General features: G+C 42.6%; 1 protein-coding gene across 1 annotated transcript in view; it reads left to right on the top strand.

Moving 5' to 3' along the window:
* The window catches only part of GDPD1 (glycerophosphodiester phosphodiesterase domain containing 1), a 128,205-nt gene that overhangs the window by 82,671 nt on the left and 23,083 nt on the right, over window positions 1-22,451 (top strand). The window contains exon 3 of the mRNA XM_040338273.1: window positions 7,075-7,210. Coding sequence (XP_040194207.1) covers window positions 7,075-7,210 — 136 coding nt within the window. The remainder of the gene's footprint in view (window positions 1-7,074; window positions 7,211-22,451) is intronic.

Raw genomic sequence — 22,451 nt, forward strand, 5'->3', positions numbered from 1 at the left:
GGGGCCATCAGCGTGGGAGAGTAAGACAGGCAAGTGTCTTTCTTGTGAAAAAAAGACAGGTAAGTGTCCTTATTAAAAGTCAGCAGCTACACTGTTAGTAGCTGCTGACTTTTTTTTTTAATTCGCGGGTGGAATCCCGCTTTAAGAAATCTAGCAATAAGCTACCATCTGTGGAATACATTTTTTACATTTTAGCAATAATAAATATAATAAAATATCTTCTTCTTAACAGCCAGTTCCCCTTGTCTTGTTGATCAGTGGCAGAGTTGGAAGTAGGAGCCTAATGTTATCCTAAAGCAGCCGACTATTCAGCAGTAGTTCTGTGAAGTGCTAGGGGGCTTTCTTATTCCCCACGGCACTAACTTCATTCCTCTTAATTTGGCAACATCATGTTAATACAATAGTAATGTAAGCCTTGGGACAGAAAAAATTACAGACATTTTTGAAAGGAAAATAGTCCCTCTGTGCATAAGAACATAAAGTTACTTCCTACATAGATATACAGTCTCTCGCAAAAGTGAGTACACCCCTCACATTTCTGTAAATATTTTATTATAACTTTTTATGTGACACTTTGCTACAATGTAAAGTAGGGAGTGTACAGCTTGTATAACAGTGTAAATTTGCTGTCCCCCTAAAATAATTCAACATGACCCATTGCCAAAACAGGAAGTGAGTAAATCCCTGCAAATTGGAAAATTGCAAAATATCCCTATTGGAAGATTTCCTCTAATACTGTTCTGGGGACATCCCAAAAATTGGTATAATTTGTCTTGGTTCTTTTACTTTCCCGTTTGATGATAACGGTGAACAGGAAAAATAGAGGGGGTGAATCTCGCTAACCAGGGCACAGACTGCAATAAAGACCTAATAGATGTTCTAATCCTTCCCCACGCTGTCCAAAACTAAAAAAAAAAAGTTTTCCCTGTAGTTATACTTTAAAGCCTATGCAGACCTAAGGTCCTACTATCCACCCCTATTCGAAAGACAACTGCCAAGCACCAGAGCTGTCACATGCTTTCCCTTATACCCAGAAGTAGTGAGTATTTTTCTTCTTTCACAGGCTCAGTTCACACTGCCGTGACTTATGCTGCGTACACACGTCCGTATGAATATTGGATACATTTACACAGCGGTGACTGCTTTGGAAACCTACATATGAACTGTTTTTTTATAAAAAATATATTTTTGTCATAAATTGCTTTATGGAATGTATAATTATTTGTTTATATGAGATTTATAGATACGCAGCGCTGCACTATTTTCACAAAATTATTATAGATATGTATGTCACAGGTCAAATGTTTTGCATTGGTGGGCTATGAAGGCTAAAAGACCCACCAGTTCAATCTAGATAAGATACCACTCATCAATCAATCCAGGGCCGTAGATAATTTTTTGTTCTGGGGGGGGGGGGGGTTCAGCAGTAGGTACTAAGTAAAAGTCTTTTTAACCACTTGCTTACTGTGCACATATACCCCCTTCCTGCCCAGGCGAAATTTCAGCTTCCGGCACTGCGTCGCTTTAACTGACAATTGCGCGGTCGTGCGACGTGGCTCCCAAACAAAATTGACGTCCTTTTTTTCCCACAAATAGAGCTTTCTTTTGGTGGTATTTGATCGCCTGTGTGGTTTTCATTTTTTGTGCTATAAACAAAAAAGAACGACAATTTTGAAAAAAAAAACAATATTTTTAACTTTTTGCTATAATAAATATCCCATTTTTAAAAATATTTTTTTTTCTCAGTTTGGGGGAATACATATTCTTCTACATATTTTTGGTAAAAAAAAAAATCGCAAGAAGTGTATAGTGACTGGTTTGCGCAAAATTTACTTACTAGTAATGGCGGCGATCTGCGATTTTTTTAAAAAAAAATTATTGGGACTGCGACATTATGGCGGACTCATCGGACACTTTTGACACATTTTTGGGATCATTCACATTTATACAGTGAACAGTGCTATAAATATGCACTGATTACTGTATAAATGTGACTGGCAGGGAAGGGGTTAACACTAGGGGGCGAGGAAGGGGTTAAATGTGTAGCCTAGTGATTGATTCTAACTGTGGGGGGAGGGGACTGACTGGGGAGGTGACCGATCTGTGTCCCTATGTACAAGGGACACAGCATCGGTCTCCTCTCCCTGACAGGACGTGGATTTCTGTGTTTACACACAGAGATCCACGGTCCTGCTCAGTTACTGGGCAATCGCGGGTGCCCGGCGGCCATCGCGGTCGCCGGGCATGTGCATCGTGTTCCCAGTAACGCGGCGGGTGCATGCACGCGCCCCCTAGCGGCTTTAAAAGACGAGGACGTCATATGACGTCCTGTCAGAACAACTGAGCTACTATGCTGCCGTCGATTGACGGCGGCTGGTAGATAAGTTGTTAAATAAAATAAATTGTGCCAAAATGATAAAGACTGGAAAATAGAAAAATGATATGTGTTGCCCCTATAGGGTAAGCAATCGCATCCTTAAAGGAAAACTAAAGTAAAAAAAATAATTTTTGTAAAATAATAAACATGTTATACTTACCTCCACTGTGCAGCTCGTTTTGCACAGAGTGTCCCTGAACCCTGTCTTCTGGGGTCCCTCGGCGGCTGTCTCGGCTCCTCCACGCAAGAGCTTTCCACCTTCATGCGAGCGAGCATGGTGGAAAGCTTTAGTGTTGCCTGTCGCAGATGCCATGTGCGGCTGCAAATCAGGGACACCATGCATTTCATTTTGGCCCTGGGGGGGGGGGGGAGGGGGGGGTTGAACACCCTTCACTCCCCCCTAATCTATGGCTCTGAATCAATCAATACTTTACGGTTGTTGGTTAAATGTTTCATTATAAAATAAAGAATGTATACATATAGTAAAACAAAAATGTATAAAACATATATTTAAAAACTCTGAAACTTAAAGAAAAAAGTGCATTGGGCCAAAATGATTATAGTTTTGCTTCAAGGATAAAGGGGTTGTAAAGGTTTCGTTTTAAGCTAATGCATTGTTGGTTCACTAACCCTTCTAAATGTTTTTTCTCTTTGTTTTCTTTGTCTGAATTTCTCACTTCCTGTTCCTCCTCAGTAAGCTGTTCTGGCTGACTAACCCCCATGGATGATGGGGGCAAGCTTACTGAGGAAAAATGGGAAGTGAGAAATTCAGACAAAGAAAAAAAAAAACATTTAGAAGGGAAATGTAAGGAAAAGGTAAGTGAACCAACAATGCACTAGCTTAAAGGAACCTATTTAGAAAATAAAAAACAAACCTTTACAACCCCTTTAACTGCACATTTCTGAACAATTTTTGTTTCTCAAAGCATAGTAGCCCCCTTTACTAGTCTAAAGCGTGGTTATTTAGTAGGTAAAGTAAGGTAAACGATAAGGAATAACCTGTTACCAATTAGTCTTGCGAAAGATATGTTTGGGAAAACCCCCTTTAGGTAATGTGACATACTGTATATAGATAGCGTGTACTGACCTGACTTAAAGTTTTGATGAGTTCACTTCTCAAGCAAGTTTCATTTCTGCAGAGAGAAGGAAAAGTTCTCCAAATGAAATTATTGTCACATTTGTGCTGAGTTCTCAAGACAGTGCGTGTGATCTGGAAAGGGTCAGTGTCCTTTTTCCCCTTGGTATTGCCAATGAAGCTCAAATTTACTACGCCTTGTAGCCTTGCTGTCACAGCAACAGTCTGCAGGGTAGTAAATGTGCTGACATTAAAGCGGGGGTTCACCCTATCGACGGAAAAAAAAATTTTTTTTTTTATTTTACCATAAAATCAGGCATTGTAGCGCGAGCTACAGTATGCCTGTCCCGAATTTTTTACCCCCGTACTCACCTTGTTCTCGTAGATTGAAGATACCGGGGAATGGGCGTGCCTATGGAGACGGAGGATGATTGACGGCCGGCTCTGGCGCGTCACGCTTCTCCGGAAATAGCCGAAATAGGCTTGGTCTTCACGACACGTGCGCATAGCCTGTGCGCAGGCGCCGTGAAGAGCCGAGACCTACTCCGGCTGTCTTCGGGGAGAGTGACGTGCCAGGGCCGGCCGTCAATCATCCTCCCTCTCCATAGGCACGCCCATTCCCCGCGGGAGCCGAAAAATACGATCTCCGATTACAAGGTGAGTCCGGGGTTAAAAAAATCGTTACAGGCATACTGTAGCTCGCGCTACAATGCCTGTCTCGATGGTAAAATGTGTCGGGGGGGGGTGAACTACCGCTTTAACTAGTATGCATCTCAACCTCAAGGCTTAAGTCTCAAAGGGCAATGTCATAAATCCATTTCCATTTTATAAATGGTTCAACGCAGAGATTAAATAAAACCAAACTGAGCTTTGCTAAAAGTAGTAGCTTTGGGCCACCATCCCTTTGATTGACATTAGTACTACACAGACAAAGCCCTGCCTTTATATTGTCTGTACTGGCACGGCCTACCCCATCAGACAACTTCTACAAGCTCATCCTCCCTTGTAACATGCATGTGCCTAGCCCTGACCAGTCTCTCTATCCTCCTTGGTTTGCTGCAAGAGCATGAAGATTGTAGTTAGGTCTCCTGAATATTCACCAGCCTTGAAGAACCTCCCGGGTTGCCTTGTTCATAATGTGCCTTTGAAAGAAGGCTAAAATAACATTTGTAGAAGCAGGACTGGGCACTTTTGTTTCAATATTTTATAAAAACACCTGAAATGGTTGTGCGGATGTACCAAACAGCATAAGAATAAGTTAAACCCCCCCCCCCGTTTTTTGCAATGAGGGAATCTTGAGGTCCACCTCACATGATAGCTGTGTATGGGGAATGTAACGGTCACCACCATTTACGACCTTCCATCAACCCACGACAGCTTATCTGACACTCCAACCGTCCAACAGACATCAGACATCCCATTTCCCAGAATAACGAGACTTGCTCCGTGTTCTGGTTTCAAATGTATGACAACTTTAATGGTTAGCTCTCAAGTTTATATACAGTTCAAGCATGAAAGGAACAATCAAACTCTCCACCCACCCATCACACCCTGGGGGGCTTCAATACACCTTCAGATGGCTAATTGCTAAACATTCCAGACTTCTCGGCGCCGGTCTATAATTAACATGACCTAATCACTGCACCTGAGAAGTCACATTCCTTCATTAACAGAATTCAAACAAAACACCATCACACAATGAATTCCCCTCAAACCACATCTTTAGACAGACGTTCTGTTTCCGCATACAGCTTGACAAGTTTCATTCCACACACAAAACAGTATTTAGCATACATAATGAGAGATCCTGGACCAGACTCAATTAGCATGTCAACAGTCTACACCGAGAGATGAGTCATAGAATAAAACAACACTTTGCAATATCTCCTGCAATATGAGCTATCAGTAATGTCCCCTGTCCTGTAATTTAGGATATCATTTCTCAGTCACCCTATGGCCCTATCGGACATAAGGTGACCCTAGACATAAGACTCCTTGGTGACGCCGGTACAGGAGTACCCCTCATCCTTCCAAAGTCTCTGTTTGTCACGGGTCATTCCGTTACAGGGAAGTTTACAAATAGTTACCGTAATATAATCGAGTATAAGCCAAGTCAACTTTTTGCGCCTAATCTCCCGGATTTTTTGGGACACGAGAACCAGCCGGCTGTAGGTCTCCTGAACCCCAAACTTGGCACACATGTAGCCCCACTCTTTCTCTGCAAGTGTGCAAAGTTTGTAGTCTGGGGGACCTACAGCCGGGGAGCACCGATTTTTCAAAACTGGGCACCCCTTCCCATGTTAAAAGTCAGTCTAGTCATGGGCACAGTGAGGAATGGGCAGTGAGGCATGGACACAGTGAGGCATGCAGATGGACACTCTAGGCTTATACGCGAGTCAATAATTTTTCCCAGTTCTTTGTGGTAAAATAAGGTGCTTCGGCTTATTTTCGAGTATATACAGTATTTTGGTTATGGGTTGATACTGGGATCTCCTTTTCAAGATTATCAACTCTCTCCACCTTGCGATGTAATCTTACTTCTCCTATGACAAGAAGAATCTCAATGGTCTCATTTATAGGTAAAGTTGATCCAGGGAAAATCTGATTGCCTCTCGGAGGATCAGGAAGAAAACATTTTTTTCCCCTGCTGTAGCAAATTGGAGAAAGCTTTGCTGGTGTTTTTTGCTTTCTCTGGATCAACTGTGGGTGAAGGATTGTGTTAATGGGATTGTATTTTTCTTTTTTTGGTTAAACTAGGTGGACTTGTGGCTTTTTTTTCTACCTGACTAACTACCGTATTTATCGCGGTATAACGCGCTCCCACGTATACCGCGCACCCCTAATGTTGCCCCGAATCCTGTGGATTTTTTTTTTTGTACTTACGGTTTTGGTGTCTTGCGTGGCGTCCATCGGCGGCCTCGTCGGGTCCGGCGTCCGTCTGCGGCTTTGGGTGTCTTCTTAGTCGGGTACTGGTCCTTCTGCGGCTTCCGGGGGTCCTCTTCGTCGGGTCAGGGGTCCGTCTGCGGCTTCCGGGGGTCCTCTTCGTCGGGTCCGGCGTCCTCGCGTCCTCCCCGCTTGTTTCCCGCGCCGAGTTTGAATACTGCGCCGACATATACCGAGCGCAGTACACTCGTGTATCGTCGGGCAGGCTCGGCAACTCTCGCGCTGACGTCCTGTACGCTCAGGACGTCAGCGCGAGAAGTGCCGAGACTGCCTGAAGATACACGAGTAAACTGCGCATGGTATATGCCGGCACAGTATTAAAACTCGTGGCGGGAAAGCGGGTATCGGCGTATACCGCGCACCCACGATTTTGCCCTGATTTTCAGGGCAAAATAGTGCGCGGTATACGCCGATAAATACGGTATAGCGACGACTATACTTATATCAAGATCAATGACTATATCAACTAAACATATAGGAACAAAAAGGTATACAGTGTTCAAGTGAAATGTTCTGTATGTTACATAGGTCTAATAATATAAATTAAAGTAGGAAAAATCTCTTGTAGACACTGCTGGATTGCCTTACTTCACGTTTTTGCACACTAGGCCCTCTGTGTAGTTCCAATTCCTTTGATTATTATCTTAATTAACCATGCTTTGTTTTTTTCACTTTTCAGTGCTGTCAGGCTGGGAACAGATATGTTGGAACTTGATTGTCATCTTACGAAAGATGAGAACGTTGTAGTGTCACATGATGGAAATTTGAAGAGGTCTACAGGTGTCAGTGTTAATATATCAGAGTTGGACTACTGTGTGAGTATCACATGTCTGCTTCTGGATTTTGGCATTTTGAAAATAATAATTTACCTACCTTTACATGAGCAAAACCATGAATGGCTACCGTAGTTATGGTATTGAGACATATCTAGACCTGTTTATGTAAAAGTGGGCCTGGTTGAGCATCTCCAATAAATAAATGAAAAGAACCAACCACAGCATCTTCCAGGCCCCAGCAAGCATGCTTGCTCACGGTGACTCTTATAGAGTATAAAATGCTCACCCAACTGTGGACAATGTCAATAAACTTTATTACATTCCGATTTTTGTCTGCACAAACCTTGGTCAATTTTAATTTACAATACACACACGAATCACATGGCTATACAATCTTTTCACCCCTGTTCATCTTGATGTAATGTTGGAGGAATCAAAGCTCTCCTTAACTAGTTAAGTGAAAGCTTTCATCGCTGATTTGTAAACCTAATGAAGTTTTCAGCTGCCGCCCATCTGCTTAGTCTGTTCCGATTGTGTCATTGTGTGGTCTTAATTTTAAGCCATTTAACAAATTGGATTTCGTTAAAGACTAGATTTTCCTTAATGCACAGTTAAACTCATTTCAGACAGATACTAAAAAGCAACCCTAGAAAGCAAAGACCATCATCATGCATTTGTGTAGGAAAACAATAGTGTTGATTCACTAGGCCAGGCATGTCCAAAGTCCGGCCCGCAGGCCGATTGCGGCCCCCGTTCCAGTTTAATGTGGCCCCCCCTGGTAATTTGGATATATATATATATATATATATATATATATATATATATATATATATATATATATATATATATATATATATTGTGGTCCCCAGGGCCACAAAAGAGATATACTGTATTTATCAGCGCTGCCTCAGAGGGGACCAGGAGGGGACGAGTACCATCAGATTACATACAGGAGAATTTTCTGTTTACTTGGCGGCACTCGTCCCGCCGCTCTCCCTGCCCCCTCTGAGGCTGCAGATGAGCATGGCTGCAGATGAGCGTCGATCAGGCTGCACTGGTGGCAATGGAGAGGCTGCGTTTGTGGTAATGGAGAGGCTGTGTTTGTGGCAATGGAGAGGTTGCACTGGTGGGCAATGGAAAGGCTACACTGGTGGGCAATGGAGAGGCTGCACTGGTGGGCAATGGAGAGGCTGCATTGGTGGGCACTGACTCTTATTATGCTTCATTGTTCTTTTGTTTAAAATGTATGTTTTTTCCTAAAACTTCCCTCTTAAAGTGAAGGTGCGTGTTATACGCTGATAAATACGGTATATCCAAATAACACGCCCAAGCTCATCTCTTCACCACCCACAAAGGCAATAGAATTCTTCATGGGCAGTGTATTAGTGCTCAGATGAACACACTTAGACCAAATTTTAATGGTTCAAAGAATGTCAGGCAAAATGGTCGGCCCTTACGCATTTTCACTTCATCAAATCTGGCCCTCTCTGAAAAAAGTTTGGACACCCCTGCACTAGGCAAACAGGCTGTTCACTTTGCAAAGGTATTCCCTAGAGCAGGGGTCAGCAACCTTTTTCCACTAAAGGGCAGGATTTAATGTATGTGAATGCATGGAGGGCCACATTCACATGTTAATAAATGAAGGTAACATCACACAGTCCCTGCACCTCTGGCCCCTTTTACATTTTACAGCCCCGCACCTCTGGCTCCCTTTACATTACACAGCCCCCTGCACCTCTGGACCCCTTTACATTACACAGCCTCGTACATCTGGACCCCTTTACATTACACAGCCTTGTATCTCTGGACCCCTTTAAATGATTTAAGTGAACAGCCTATTTAGTTTAGTCCACTAAAGGGCAAGGATACTTAGGTTGGCTCTAAACTTTATAGGGCGGTTAGACATGCAAACACAATCCAGCCAGCTGCTGGCTGAAGAAACTGCTCAGCTTAGTATGCATGTCAAGACATTTAAAAATATAGGCGCATCTGCACTTACAACTTTTTCTTAATCCCCTTACAAAGTCCCACAAATATCTGTTGATCAATAAAGTCCAACTAATGCATCTCCCTGTGATGGTGTAACAACAATGCTGCACTGCTCTTGAATTTAATGCATTGTTGCCACTCTTGTGTAGGCTGTGACTGCTTCACTACAGTGGGATGGGAAGATGTTGCAGTTACCTGTAGCGTGTTAATCAGAATCTTGCCACACCTAATCCTACCCAATGCTTTCTGCATTGGCAGCACTGCCTCTGTTGCTGAAACCCCCCCTACTTATAGTTTAAAGAACATTATTTTAAAAAGCTTAATTTGCCACAGCAGAACAAATAATATACTTATCTCCTGCCTCTGCATCACACGACCATCTCCTGCACTGGGCTGGACTTGTCATCCTGATATCTCAGTGCGACAGCTGCCTGCTCTCAATGAGCTCCTGATAAACCGTGCCGGCGGTCATGGAACTCCGATGTTTCCATAGGATGTTATTGTAGTTTTCATTTATAAATGACTATTTTCAATAAATTAAAAAAAGAACAAGAGCTTTTTTTTAGTATTAAAAAAACATTTTAGTCTTTTGATTAACCCTAACTCCAGTGGGGAAAATAGTTATTTGATCCCCTGCAGATTTTGTAAGTTTGCCCACTTACAAAGATACGAAGGGTCTTTAATTTTTATCATAGGTATATTTTAAATATTAGAGACAGAATATCAACCAAAATTCCAGAAAAACACATGATACACATGTTATAAATTGAGTTGCAGATTAGTGAAAATAAGTGAAAAAGGAAAAGTTACCCCAGGGGGCTTTGTGTTGCAGCAAAAAATAATGCAGTAGTAATATAAAAAAGTTACATTTATTAGAAAAATATTTTGCCACAAAGAACATGTATTGGGTACAAAACAAGAACTCCAGATGGGTAATGTGAAACATATACATAAGTTGATTAAAATACAGCTGTGATCGGTACATGTAACATAACTTGGCACTAATGTCCTATAATGATTTGATGCCCGACGCGTTTCGACCTTATCAGGGAGGTCATCTTCAGGGGGAAAGGAAAATATGTTCTGAAAGTAAAAAACACTGTATAGGTGAAGTTGTTACAACTAGCAGACACCATATTAACAATGGAGCATCTACAATGTACAGTATTGGTATTAATAAATATTGCCAAATGACGGCTGGGGGGTGAAAATAAGTATTCGATCCCCAAGCAAAACATGACTTAGTACTTGGTGGAGAAACCCTTGTTGGCAAGCACAGGTAAGACATTTTTTTGTAGTGACCAGGTTTGCACACTCAGGAGAGATTTTGGTCCACGCTCTTAGATCTTCTCTGAATCCTTAAGATTTCTTGGCTGTCGCTTGGCAACTCGAAGTTTCATCTTCATCAATACATTTTCTATAGGATTAAGGTCTGGAGACTGGCTAGGCCACTCCATGACCTTAATGTGCTTCTTGAGCCACTCCATTGTTGCCTTGGCGTTATGTTTTGGGTCATTGTCATGCTGGAAGACCCATCCATGACCCATCTTCAGTGTTCTGGCTGAGGAAAGAAGGTTCTCATCCAGGATTTTACAATGCATGGCCCATCCATTGGCCCCTCAATGCAGCAAAGTCGGACTGTACCTTTAGCAGAGAAACAACCCCAAAGCATAATGTTTCTACCTCTGTTAACTCGAGTTGAGATTATGCCAAAGAGCATAATTTGGGCCTCATCTAACCACAGCACTTTCTCCCAATCCTTCTCTGAATCATATAGATGTTCCTTGGCAAACTTCAGACGGCCTGTACATGTGCCTTCTTGAGGAGGGGAACCTTGCGGGCACTGCAGTATTTAAATCCATGGCGGTGTATTGAATGGAAGAAAGAGATTCTGTAGACAGGTGTCTTTTATACACATAATGAGTTGTCATTAGGAGCACCATCTTAACCACTTAAGGACCCCTTCACGCCGATAAACGCCGGCATAATGGCACGGCTGGGCACATCAACGTACCTGTACGTTGCCCTTTAAGCCCAGCTGTGGGGTCGTGGGCGCGTGCACACGACCCGGTACAAAGCTTTGTGACCTTGGCCGCGGGACTCGTGGACCCGATCGCCGCTGTTTGGTCCCCGGAGCTGAAGAACGGGGAGAGCTGTGTGTAAACACAGCTTCCCCGTTCTTCACTGTGGCCCCGTCATCGATCGTGTGTTCCTTTTATATAGGGAATCACAATCGATGATGTCAAACCTACAGCCACACCCCCCTACAGTTAGAAACACAGATGAGGTCATACATAACCCCATCAGCGCCCCCTTGTGGTTAACTCCCAAACTGCAATTGTCATTTTCACAGTAAACAATGCATTTTAAATGCATTTTTTGCTGTGAAAATGACAATGGTCCCAAAAATGTGTCAAAATTGTCCGAAGTGTCCGCCATAATGTCGCAGTCACGAAAAAAATCGCTGATCGCCGCCATTAGTAGTAAAAAAAAAAATTATTAATAAAAATGCAATAGAACTATCCCCTATTTTGTAAACGTTATAAATTTTGCGCAAACCAACCGATAAAAGCTTATTGCGATTTTCTTTTTTACCAAAAATAGGTAGAAGTATATGTATCGGCCTAAACTGAGGGAAAAAAATATTTTTTTATATATTTTTGGGGGATATTTATTATAGCAAAAAGTAAAAAAATATTGTTTTTTTTTCAAAATTGTCGCTCTATTTTTGTTTATAGCGCAAAAAATAAAAACCGCAGAGGTGATCAAATACCACCAAAAGAAAGCTCTATTTGTGGGAAAAAAAGGACGCCAATTTTGTTTGGGAGCCACGTCGCACGACCACGCAATTGTCAGTTAAAGCGACGCAGTGCCAAATCGCAAAAACTGGCCGGGTCCTTTAGCTGCCTTGAGCTCCAGGTCTTAAGTGGTTAAATTGCCAGGACTAAGCTGTGTACCACATGCTGTAGCCAGTCTGTGGATGACATAATTATTGTTGGTTGGTAGGGGATCAAAAATTTATTTTACTCACTGAACTCCAATTCAATTTATAACATTTGTATCATGTGTTTTTGTTTTTGGTTGATATTCTATCTCTATCATTTAAAATACACCTATGGTAATAATTATAGACCCTTCATTTCTTGGTAAGTGGGCAAACTAACAATCTGCAGGGGGTCAAATAATTACTCCCCCCCCCTGTATTTTTATTAAAAGGGTTGTAAAGGTTTGTTTTTTATTTTCTAAATAGGTTCCTTTAAGCTAGTGCATTGTTGGTTCACTTACCTTTTCCTTCGATTTCCCTTCTAAATGTTTGTTTTCTTTGTCTGAATTTCTCACTTCCTGTTTCTCCTCAGTAAGCTTTCCACCATCATCCGAGCGGTGGAAAGTCAACCAGAATAGCTTACTGAACAGCTTACTGGGGAGGAACAGGAAGTGAGAAATTCAGACAAAGAAAACAAAGAAAAAAAAACATTTAGAAGGGAAATTGAAGGAAAAGGTAAGTGAACCAACAATGCACTAGCTTAAATGAACCTATTTAGAAAATAAAAAACAAACCTTTACAACCACTTTAACTCCCTTACCCTGTTCCCTTAGCGTTTTAATTTTCCTGTTTGCATATAAATATTTAAATTTGTGTTTTGGTTTTTGCTAAACTAAAGAGCTAGGGGTAGCTGGGAGGGGTGCATGCATTTTGGCATCAGTACCATGGGTGCCAAAGGGCCTTGTCCTGGCACTAATAGGGAGTAAAGGTAAAAGGGTTTTTATTTTGTTTTTTTACATTTTTAAAATATATAATAGGTAAAGAAAAAAGAATCATCCCCCTTTTAAAATAATCTCATTTTGTTGCTTTGTAGTCAGAAATGAAGTCACAGTTTTTGTTTTATTCAGCTGTGTCTACTCAGTATTACATTCAAGTGAAAGATATAACACCAACATGTCAGATAAAAAAAAAGACAATCACTGAGTTGGAAAAAGGATCACCCCCCCCCCCTCCTAAAAAATACTTGTGAACTCAATCAGGTGTAGCTATTCACCTTCCCAATTGCACACAAAGCCATTTGACTTTCAACTGTGATTAGCTGGGGTCATTTTGATTAGCTCAGCATAAAAGAGGTTTCCTGGAGAATTTCAGTCCCTGATAGTGCAACTGAAGCAAACAATCAACTATGGGTGGTAAGGCGCTGTTAAAAGATCTCCGGGATAACGCTGTGGACAGGTAAAAGTCAGGAGATGGATACAAAAAAAAATGTCAAAGGCTTTATCAATGCCTGGAAGCACAGTGAAGTCTATTATTAAGAATTAGAAGGTATTTGATACAACATAGGCCAGGGGGAAACTGGTCAGAGAGGCTACCAAAAGGCCAACATCAACTCTGAAGCAGTTTCAGGAGTTTATGAGTGTGGTCATCGTGTGCATGTGCCAACGATATCACAAATTCTCCACAAATGTGGCTTGTATGGGAGGGTTGCAAGGAAAAAGCCACTCCTCAGGAAAGGCCACATGCAGTCACACCTTAAAGATTCTGAGGCCACATGCAAAAAGGTGTTATGGTCAGATGAGACTAAAATTTATTTGGCCTTAGCATCAAACCATATGTCTGGTGGAAATCCGGAAATCCAATACAGCTTACCATCCAAATGACACCATTACTACAGTAAAATATGGAGGTGGTAATATCCTGTTATGGGGGTGACGTCTTTTAGGATAACAGCCGACACGCGACCATGGGGGGCGTGCAGCACGGCAATCGGTGGTGCGATGTGTCCGTCTGACACACCGCACCAATCGATCTCGGTAAAGAGCCTCTGACAGACATCAGCTGTGTCAAATCATGGCTGATCACAGTGTAAACTGGAAAAGCCATGTATCAGCTTTTACGATTGGCGGCTCTCCTCACAGGGGGGTCTGAGCTGATTATCGGTGCAGCCCCCCCAAAGATGCCCACACTAGCTGGACCACCAGGGATGCCCACAATGGATGACCAACAGGTATGCTACCCTGGACCACCAGGGATGCCAGTCAGTGCCCAGACAGATGCCAATCAGTGCCTGCCAGTGCCATCAGTGATGCATATGAGTGCCATCTGTCAGTGTCCATCAGTGCCACCCATCAGTGTCCATCCGTTCTACCTATCAGTGCCACCTATCAGTACCACCCATAAGTGCCCATCAGTGTCGCCTATCAGTGCCACCTATCAATGCCCATCAGTGCCGCCTATCAGTGCCACCTCATCAGTTGTTTTAGCAAAAAAAAACGCAGAGGCGATCAAATACTACCAAATAAGCTTGTGTGAACAAAAGGATAAACATTTTGTTTGGCTACAGTGTAGCATGACTGCACAATTGTCATTTAAAAAGTGACAGCGCTGAAAGCTTAAAATTGGCTTGAGCAGGAAGAGTGGAAATTGGCTGGTATTGAAGTGGTTAAAGGAAAGGGTGGTTCACCAAAATACTACTGACACAAGGGGGGGGGGGGGTGATCCTTTTTGCAACTCTGTGATTATGTTTTCGTTTTTTTTTCTTTTTTTCTGACATATTGGTGTTATATCTTTCACTTGAATGTTATATACAGCTGGATAAAACAAAACTGTGTCTGTCTTCATTTCAGTGAAGCAACAAAATGTCATTATTTTAAAGGGAGTGATTCTTTTCTCTACCCACTGTATCTTGTGGGTGGCATTATCTGCTGTAGTTTGTCTGTAATGCTTCCCATTTCATATTATCTGAATATTTTTTATTATAGGCATGCTGGGCTCAAATGAAATGGAATTATAAACCCATAAATAGACTGCACATATAAATACATTTGTTAATTTCGTTTTCCTGTTGTAAACTCCTGCTATAACTGTATACGAATATTCACCTAAAATGGAAATTTAGCAAAGAGATTCAAAGGAGGTCATGGGACTACAGTTCAAGCATACCAGTTAAATGAAATATAAAGGACATGTTTCTAAGAACTGTCATAGGCATTCTGCAATTGATTCCCAAAAATACAAGCTCTTTCTGGTAACTTAAGCCCTGTACACACGATTGGTTTGTCTGATGAAAACAGACCGATGGACCGTTTTCATCGGACAAACCGTTTGTGTGTGGGCCCCATTGGTTTGTTTTCCATCGGTGAAAAAAAAATAGAACATGTTTTAAAATATTCCTATGGATAAAAAAAACGATATAAAAAACGATCGTCTGTGTGGAAGTCCATCGGTCAAAAATTCACGCATGCTCAGAATCAAGGCGACGCATGCTCAGAAGCATTGAACTTCATTTTTCTCAGCACGTCGTAGTGTTTTACGTCACCGCGTTGGACACGGTCGTATTTTTGACCGATGGTGTGTAGGCGAGACTGATGAAAGTCAGCTTCATCGGATATCCGACGAAAAAATCCATCGGATTAGATTCCATCAGATATCCGATCGTGTGTACAGGGCTTTAGAGTTGTTTGGGAGTTTGCAAACTCTAGTAGGGCTACCCAATATGTGAAGGCTAGCTGTATTTCCAAAGAGGTTCTAAGTGTTACACAGATAGAGATTGCGCAACATTTGTATTCTTCTGTAATCTTTCTATGTATGGATTATGAACAGTGCCTACCATGCAATTGATTGGGTGGGTTTGGTTTTCTTATTAAATGTTCCAGTCATCCCTGGTGATACAGCAGTACCGGAGACACACAGTGACATGCATTGAATATTGAATGTATATGGCGTCTGAAAAGATGCTTGCGCAAAAATCTCATTGTTTATGGCTTAACAATCTGGCCACCTGTTCCTATACCCTCCCCTATCAGCAAGAAATACTGCAGGGTTATGACCCACATACTTAAAATTCCAACTTAAGGATTTCATCTCTCCCCTCACTCCTCTCTAACTAATGACTGGTATGAAAAAAAAAAAATCCAAATGCCCGTATAACTTACTTGAAGCCACGTGTGGCGATCCTATTCTCTACTTCCTAAGGTTCTTCATCAGGATTTACTGCCTGCATGATGTGGACACCTATTTCCTATTGCTGGAAACAACACTTCCAGTGGGCAGGTCCTCTCTCATAGGTTCCAGAGGCAGGAGTAGTAGGGTGGAGTGATCAGCTAATGGGTTTTCAAGGATTTTTCCTTTTCCTCAGAGCCTTATGGAGCCGAGTCTGGTCTTCATATTTGAATGTAGTGGACTGGATAGATGGTATAGCCTTGGGGGAATAGTCCTCCTTCGCTTATGAAATAGTCTTTACTCATCACAGCACACCAATAGATGGTGATAATATGATCCTTCTACCAGGACCTCACCCGTTGATAGACATCCAGGTGTGGGCTGAACTGACTAAGCAGTGCCTTGGGGTCCCCTGGGTGGATGGTGTGTGGAATGCACAGTGGTGTTCCAGTGATAAGGTTCCTGGAGATCCAAGTCCCGCAAACTATGTGCATGAACGCTGCACACAGTGCCAGAGCGGTGTGTGTCAGTCTGATGCTGTGCGCTCTCTCTTCACTATAGAGCCCACTACATTTAAATATGCAGACTAGACTCTGCTCCATAAGGCTCTGAGGAAGAGGAAAAATCCTTGAAATGCGCTAGCCTATCACTCCACCCTACTATTCCATGAGATATGGTACTGATTCCAGATACCAAATGTGAATACTCCACTTACTAGGCCACGTGCCTTTTTCTTTCTTTCCTTGCTTTAGTACTTTGGACTTTCCCAATTGGCTAAGGCAGCGGGGTGTGCAGAATCCATCTTGTAGCACCATAACGGAAGTATAACATTGTTACCTAGGCCCTCCGAACAGCGCAGAAGAGAATTTGCTGTTGATGTTAGATGGTGATAGTGGGGCAGATGATTGTGTCAGTAGCACAGTGGATGGTGACAGTAGGGCAGAGGATTGTGTCAGTAGCACAGTGGATGGTGACAGTAGGGCAGAGGATTGTGTCAGTAGCACAGTGGATGGTGACAGTGGGGCAGAGGATTGTGTCAGTAGCACAGTGGATGGTAACAGTGGGGCAGAGGATTGTGTCAGTAGCACAGTAGATGGTGACAGTTGGGCAGAGGATTGTGTCAGTAGCACAGTGGATGGTGACAGTAGGGCAGAGGATTGTTTCAGTAGCACAGTGGATGGTGACAGTGGGGCAGAGGATTGTGTCAGTAGCACAGTGGATGGTGACAGTGGGGCAGAGGATTGTGTCAGTAGCACAGTGGATGGTGACAGTGGGGCAGAGGATTGTGTCAGTAGCACAGTGGATGGTGACAGTGGGGCAGAGGATTGTGTCAGTAGCACAGTGGATGGTGACAGTGGGGCAGAGGATTGTGTCAGTAGGGCAGTGCATGATATCTGCTGTAGGACAGAGATGCCTGGCAATTCAGGGGTTAATTGTGTGCCACCCATTCAGCTCTCTCCCTGGCAGCTGCGGGGTTATATCTGTATGTGGCCAGTCAGCTCCCCTCTCCTCATACAGACTGCCCATGAAATGCTGTGTCCCCCCTGTGTATATCTGGGGGGGGGGGGGATTGCCTCTGTTAATAGTAATGATATGCCTGTGTATCCGCTCTGCTGTTGGATGCGTTCTCAATGGATGCGGTTCTCAATCCCGCCCATGAAATTGTGTATTCCAGTGCCTCTGTTTTTGCCCAGCATAAATACTTTTACTTTTTGTGTGAATCTTCTGCCCGGCTCGGCACCCAGGCCTTGTCTCTGTCTTCTCTGGAGCCGGCGCAGATGGTGCAGAATGTCACAGGAGGCGGAGGAGCAGTTCAGATGGGGTTCGGCAAGGCAGGGATGCGGGTTACGCATAACCTGCCGGTGATCAACGGGTAGCCTGCAACCAAAATGTTGCCGACCCCGTACTAACCGAATCTGACTATACGAAATGAATTCCCACTATACATAAAAAATTATGAAAATGAATGATTCCAACATAAGGCATTTGACAAAATTAAATGATTAACTTAATGACGGAATCCGAATTGAAACTTACCAGATTTTTCTGTCCTACACATGTCTACTAATTATCATATATGGTGATTAAAGCGGAATGTCTATACACTATACAGTCTGTTTGTACAATCTCTGTAGAATCTCAAGATTTAATTTGAATACAAGATTTAATATTTTGTATTCAAATAAAATATTTTTAGGGTCAGTGTTAACCTTATGAGTAGACTGTGTGTTGTTTCTTTACACATTTTCATTTGAGGAAATAAAACGTATGTTAAGATTGCTGTTTCGTTACATTTAGACAGAACCAATTTATATTATTTGAGGTGCAGACACAAAGCTTTATGGACACGTGGCCTAGGAGGCCTATACTTTGTTGCCATGCCAGGGCTTGTCTATGCAGGAATCTCTCTCTCTCTCTCTCTCTCTCTAGTGATGTCACAGTTGACCTTGAGTAGTTGTCTCCTGCCTTATTTTACCAAAACTGGGGAAAGTCTATGTAATAAACCTATTTAGTTGGTCATAAGAGACATTTCATGTCAGCAAATTTATGTTTGTAATTGTGTTAGAAAAGAGGATGTTCTAAAAATTCTGCATGTCTGACAACATCAAAGCATTTCCCTGTCTACACAGAAAATCCTGAGCTTAGTAAGACATTTGCATGCTGCAAATTCCAGTTATAAAAACTGCTGGCAGGCAAACTGTAGCATTCTACAGCCTATAGACTTCAGTGAGGTGTGTGACTGACCACTCATTGAGACTACTGGGTGACTTTATCCGTATTATTCCTTTTTTTTTAATTTTTATAGTAAACCTTTCTATCATAAACCTGAGTATTTGATGAAAAAATGCATAGTTCCCTTAAAGCGGGGGTTCACCCAAAAATAAACATTCTGACAATAGCTATATGCCTCCAGCATACTGCTAACATCTGCAGTATGCTGTTTCTTTTTTTTTTTTTTTTTGTACTTATCGTTATATGAGCCCTTGTTATCCGGCTCCGAGCGGGGGATTACTTCCGGGTATAGGCGTTCCTAAGCAAAAAGGAGTTGATTGACGGGCTGCTAAAGCGCGTCATGCCTTCCGAAAATACCCGAAGTCACACTCGGGTGTTTATGGCGCCTGCGCAGTCAGCTCTACACGGCAGGCGCCGTAAACGCCCGAGTGTGACTTTGTGTATTTTCGGAAGGCGTGACGTGCCTTAGCAGCCGTCAATCAACTCCTCTTCGCTTACAAACGCCCATTCCCCGCTGGATTCCCCGCTCGGAGCCGGTAAACAAGGGCTCATATAACGATAATTACAAAAAAAAAACCCAGCATACTGCAGATGTTAGCAGTATGCTGGAGCTAATGTGAAAAAGTGGATTTTTGGGTGAACCTCCGCTTTAAGGCCCTGTCACACCTCTCAGTTGCAGTGTATGGCCTGTTGTGGTAACGGAAGTGTCAATGTGTGTGTTACTGCAACAGGCCTCACACGCACAGCGACATTATTTTTCAGTTGCACCCAACGTATTAGAGCAACATACACACCACAATGTACCGTTAACACACTACTATGTTTTTTGATAAAAAATTAAAAACACACTACTATGTGTTGTGGTGTCCTACAAAAGACCCTTTCAACCATCACATGCCTAACCTGATACTCTTGCTGAGTAAAGGTACTTATATACAGTGAGGAAAAAAAGTATTTTATCCCCTGCTGATTTTGTACATTTGCCCACTGGCAAAGAAATTATGGCCCAGATTCACAAAGGAGATACGACGGCGTATCTCCAGATACGCCGTCGTATCTCTGAGTTGTGCCGTCGTATCTATGCGCCTGATTCTTAAAATCAGTTACGCATAGATTTCTATTAGATCCAACCGGTGTAAGTCTCTTACGGCGTCGGATTGTAACTGCGAGAATCTGGCCCAATTAGTCTACAATTTTAATGGTAGTTTTTTTTTTAACAGTGAGAGAAAAAACAACGCCAAAAATAGCCAGAAAAATGCATTTACAAAAAGTTATAAATTAATTTGCATTTTAATTAATAAAATAAGTATTTGATCCCCTATCAATCGACAAGATTTCTGTCTCCCAGGAGTCTTCTATACAGGTAACGAGCTGAGATTAGGAGCACTCTCTTAAAGGGAGTGCTCCTAATCTCAGCTTATACTTCATATTCCCATCGAACACTTTCCTGGATAAGCTCTTGGATTCGGGTGCTGTAGCAACAACCAGCTGGATACTGGTGCAAGTTACAGTTAAGATATTTGCCAGCACACCATGGAATGACGAAAATAGCGTCCAATCGGATGATTTATTGCATGATCACAACACAAAGAGAGTGCAATGTTTCGGAGCCACGCAAGGCTCCTTCGTCAGGCATGTGATAAATGTGGGATTACAGTGTGCAAAATTTAAAGAGCCATCAACCAATCAAAAAGCCAGAAAAAGAAAAAAAAAACACACAAGAGAACCACACTCCTCCCACCACACTCCTCCCACCCCAGACAGGTATGATCTCACAAAGCCCATCAGAAAACTGCTCAAAATACTTAAAAGCATTGGTATGCTGTCCCAAATAGCACAGAAGAGGTAGTGTAAAAAAGGTTGTATAAAAGCGGCATATTGAGACAGCTTGTTACCTGTATAAAAAGACACCTGTCCACAGAAGCAATCAGATTCCAATCTCTCCACCATGGTCAAGACCAAAGAGCTGTCCAATGATGTCAGGGACAAGATTGTAGACCTACACAAGGCTGGAATGGGCTACAAGACCATCGCCAAGCAGCTTGGTGAGAGGGTGACAACAGTTGGTGCGATTATTTGCAAATGGTAGAAACCTAAAATAACTGTCAATCTCCCTTGGTCTGGTGCTCCATGCAAGATCTTACCTTGTGGAGTTTCAGTGATCATGGGAACGGTGAGACATCAGCCCAGAACTACACAGGAGAATCTTATTAATGATCTCAAGGCAACTGGGACCATAGTCATCAAGGAAACAGTTGGTAACCCACAACGCCGTGAAGGACTGAAATCCTTCAGCGCCCGCAAGGTACCCCTGCTCAAGAAAGCACATTTACAGGCCCATCTAAAGTTTGCTAAGAAACATCTGAATGATTCAGAGGAGAACTGAGTGAAAGTGTTGTCGTCAGATGAGACCAAAATCAAGCTCTTTGGAGAAGAAATGCTGCCTATGACCCAAGGAACACCATCCCCATCAAACATGGAGGTGGAAACATTATGCTTTTGGGATGTTTTCTGCTATGGGTACAGGACAACTTCACTGCATCAAAGGGACAATGAATGGCGCCATGTACCATCAAATCTTGGGTGAGAATCTCCTTCCCTCAGCCAGGGCATTGAAAATTGGTTGTGGATGGGTCTTCCAACATGACAATGACCCACAACACACACGACCAAGGCAACAAAGGAGTGGCTCAAGAAAAAGGTTCTTTAGTGGCCCGGCCAGTCTCCAGACCTTAATCCCATAAAAAATATGTGGCAGGAGCTGAAGGTTCGAGTTACAAAATGTCAGCCTCGAAACCTAAATGACTTGGAGAGGATCTGCAAAGAGGAGTGGGACAAAATCCCTCCTGAGATGTCTGCAAACCTGGTGGACAACCACAAGAAACGTCTGAGCTCTGCGATTGCCAACAAGGGTTTTGCCACCAAGTACTAAGTCATGTTTTGCGAAGGGTTCAAATACGTAGTTCAGTCATTAAAATGCAAATCAATTTATAACTTTTTTGAAATGTGTTTTTCTGGATATTCTGTCTCTCACTGTTAGACTGATCATTTCTTTGTCAGCAGGCAAACATTCAAAACCAGCAGGGGATCAAATACTTTTTTTCCCCTCACTGTATATCCATAAGTTTGTCTGGCTTTATTCTTCAATTTCACTCCCATGCCATGCTGGAAATAGACTTTAAAATTTCAAGCCCCACCAACCATTCCAGGAATTTTGGAAGCTGTGCACTCCAGAGACCATTCTGCTCCCTCTCCCTAGGTCAGAAGTCAACCAAGGTCCTGCAATGTTCACGGAAGTCTTGTGCATTTTGGGGCAGATCCACAAAGAAATTACGCCGGAGTATCTATTGATACGCCGTGTAATTTCAAAGTTCCCGCGTCATATCTTTGTTCGGCTTTTTCCGGCGTATAGTTGAAGCTGCTGTTATGAGGCGTACTCAATGTTAAGTATGGCCGTCGTTCCCGCGTACAATTTTGAATTTTTTACGTCGTGTGCGTAAGTCGTGTGCGAATAGGGATTTGCGTACAATGACGTCACCGTCGGAAGCATTGGCTTGTTCCGGGTTAATTTCGAGCATGCGCACTGGGATACCCCCACGAACGGCGCATGCGCAGTTAAAAAAAAACATTGTT

The sequence above is a fragment of the Rana temporaria genome, chromosome 2 (assembly GCF_905171775.1).
Source record: "Rana temporaria chromosome 2, aRanTem1.1, whole genome shotgun sequence".
In the NCBI taxonomy this organism is placed as follows: Eukaryota; Metazoa; Chordata; class Amphibia; order Anura; family Ranidae; genus Rana; species Rana temporaria.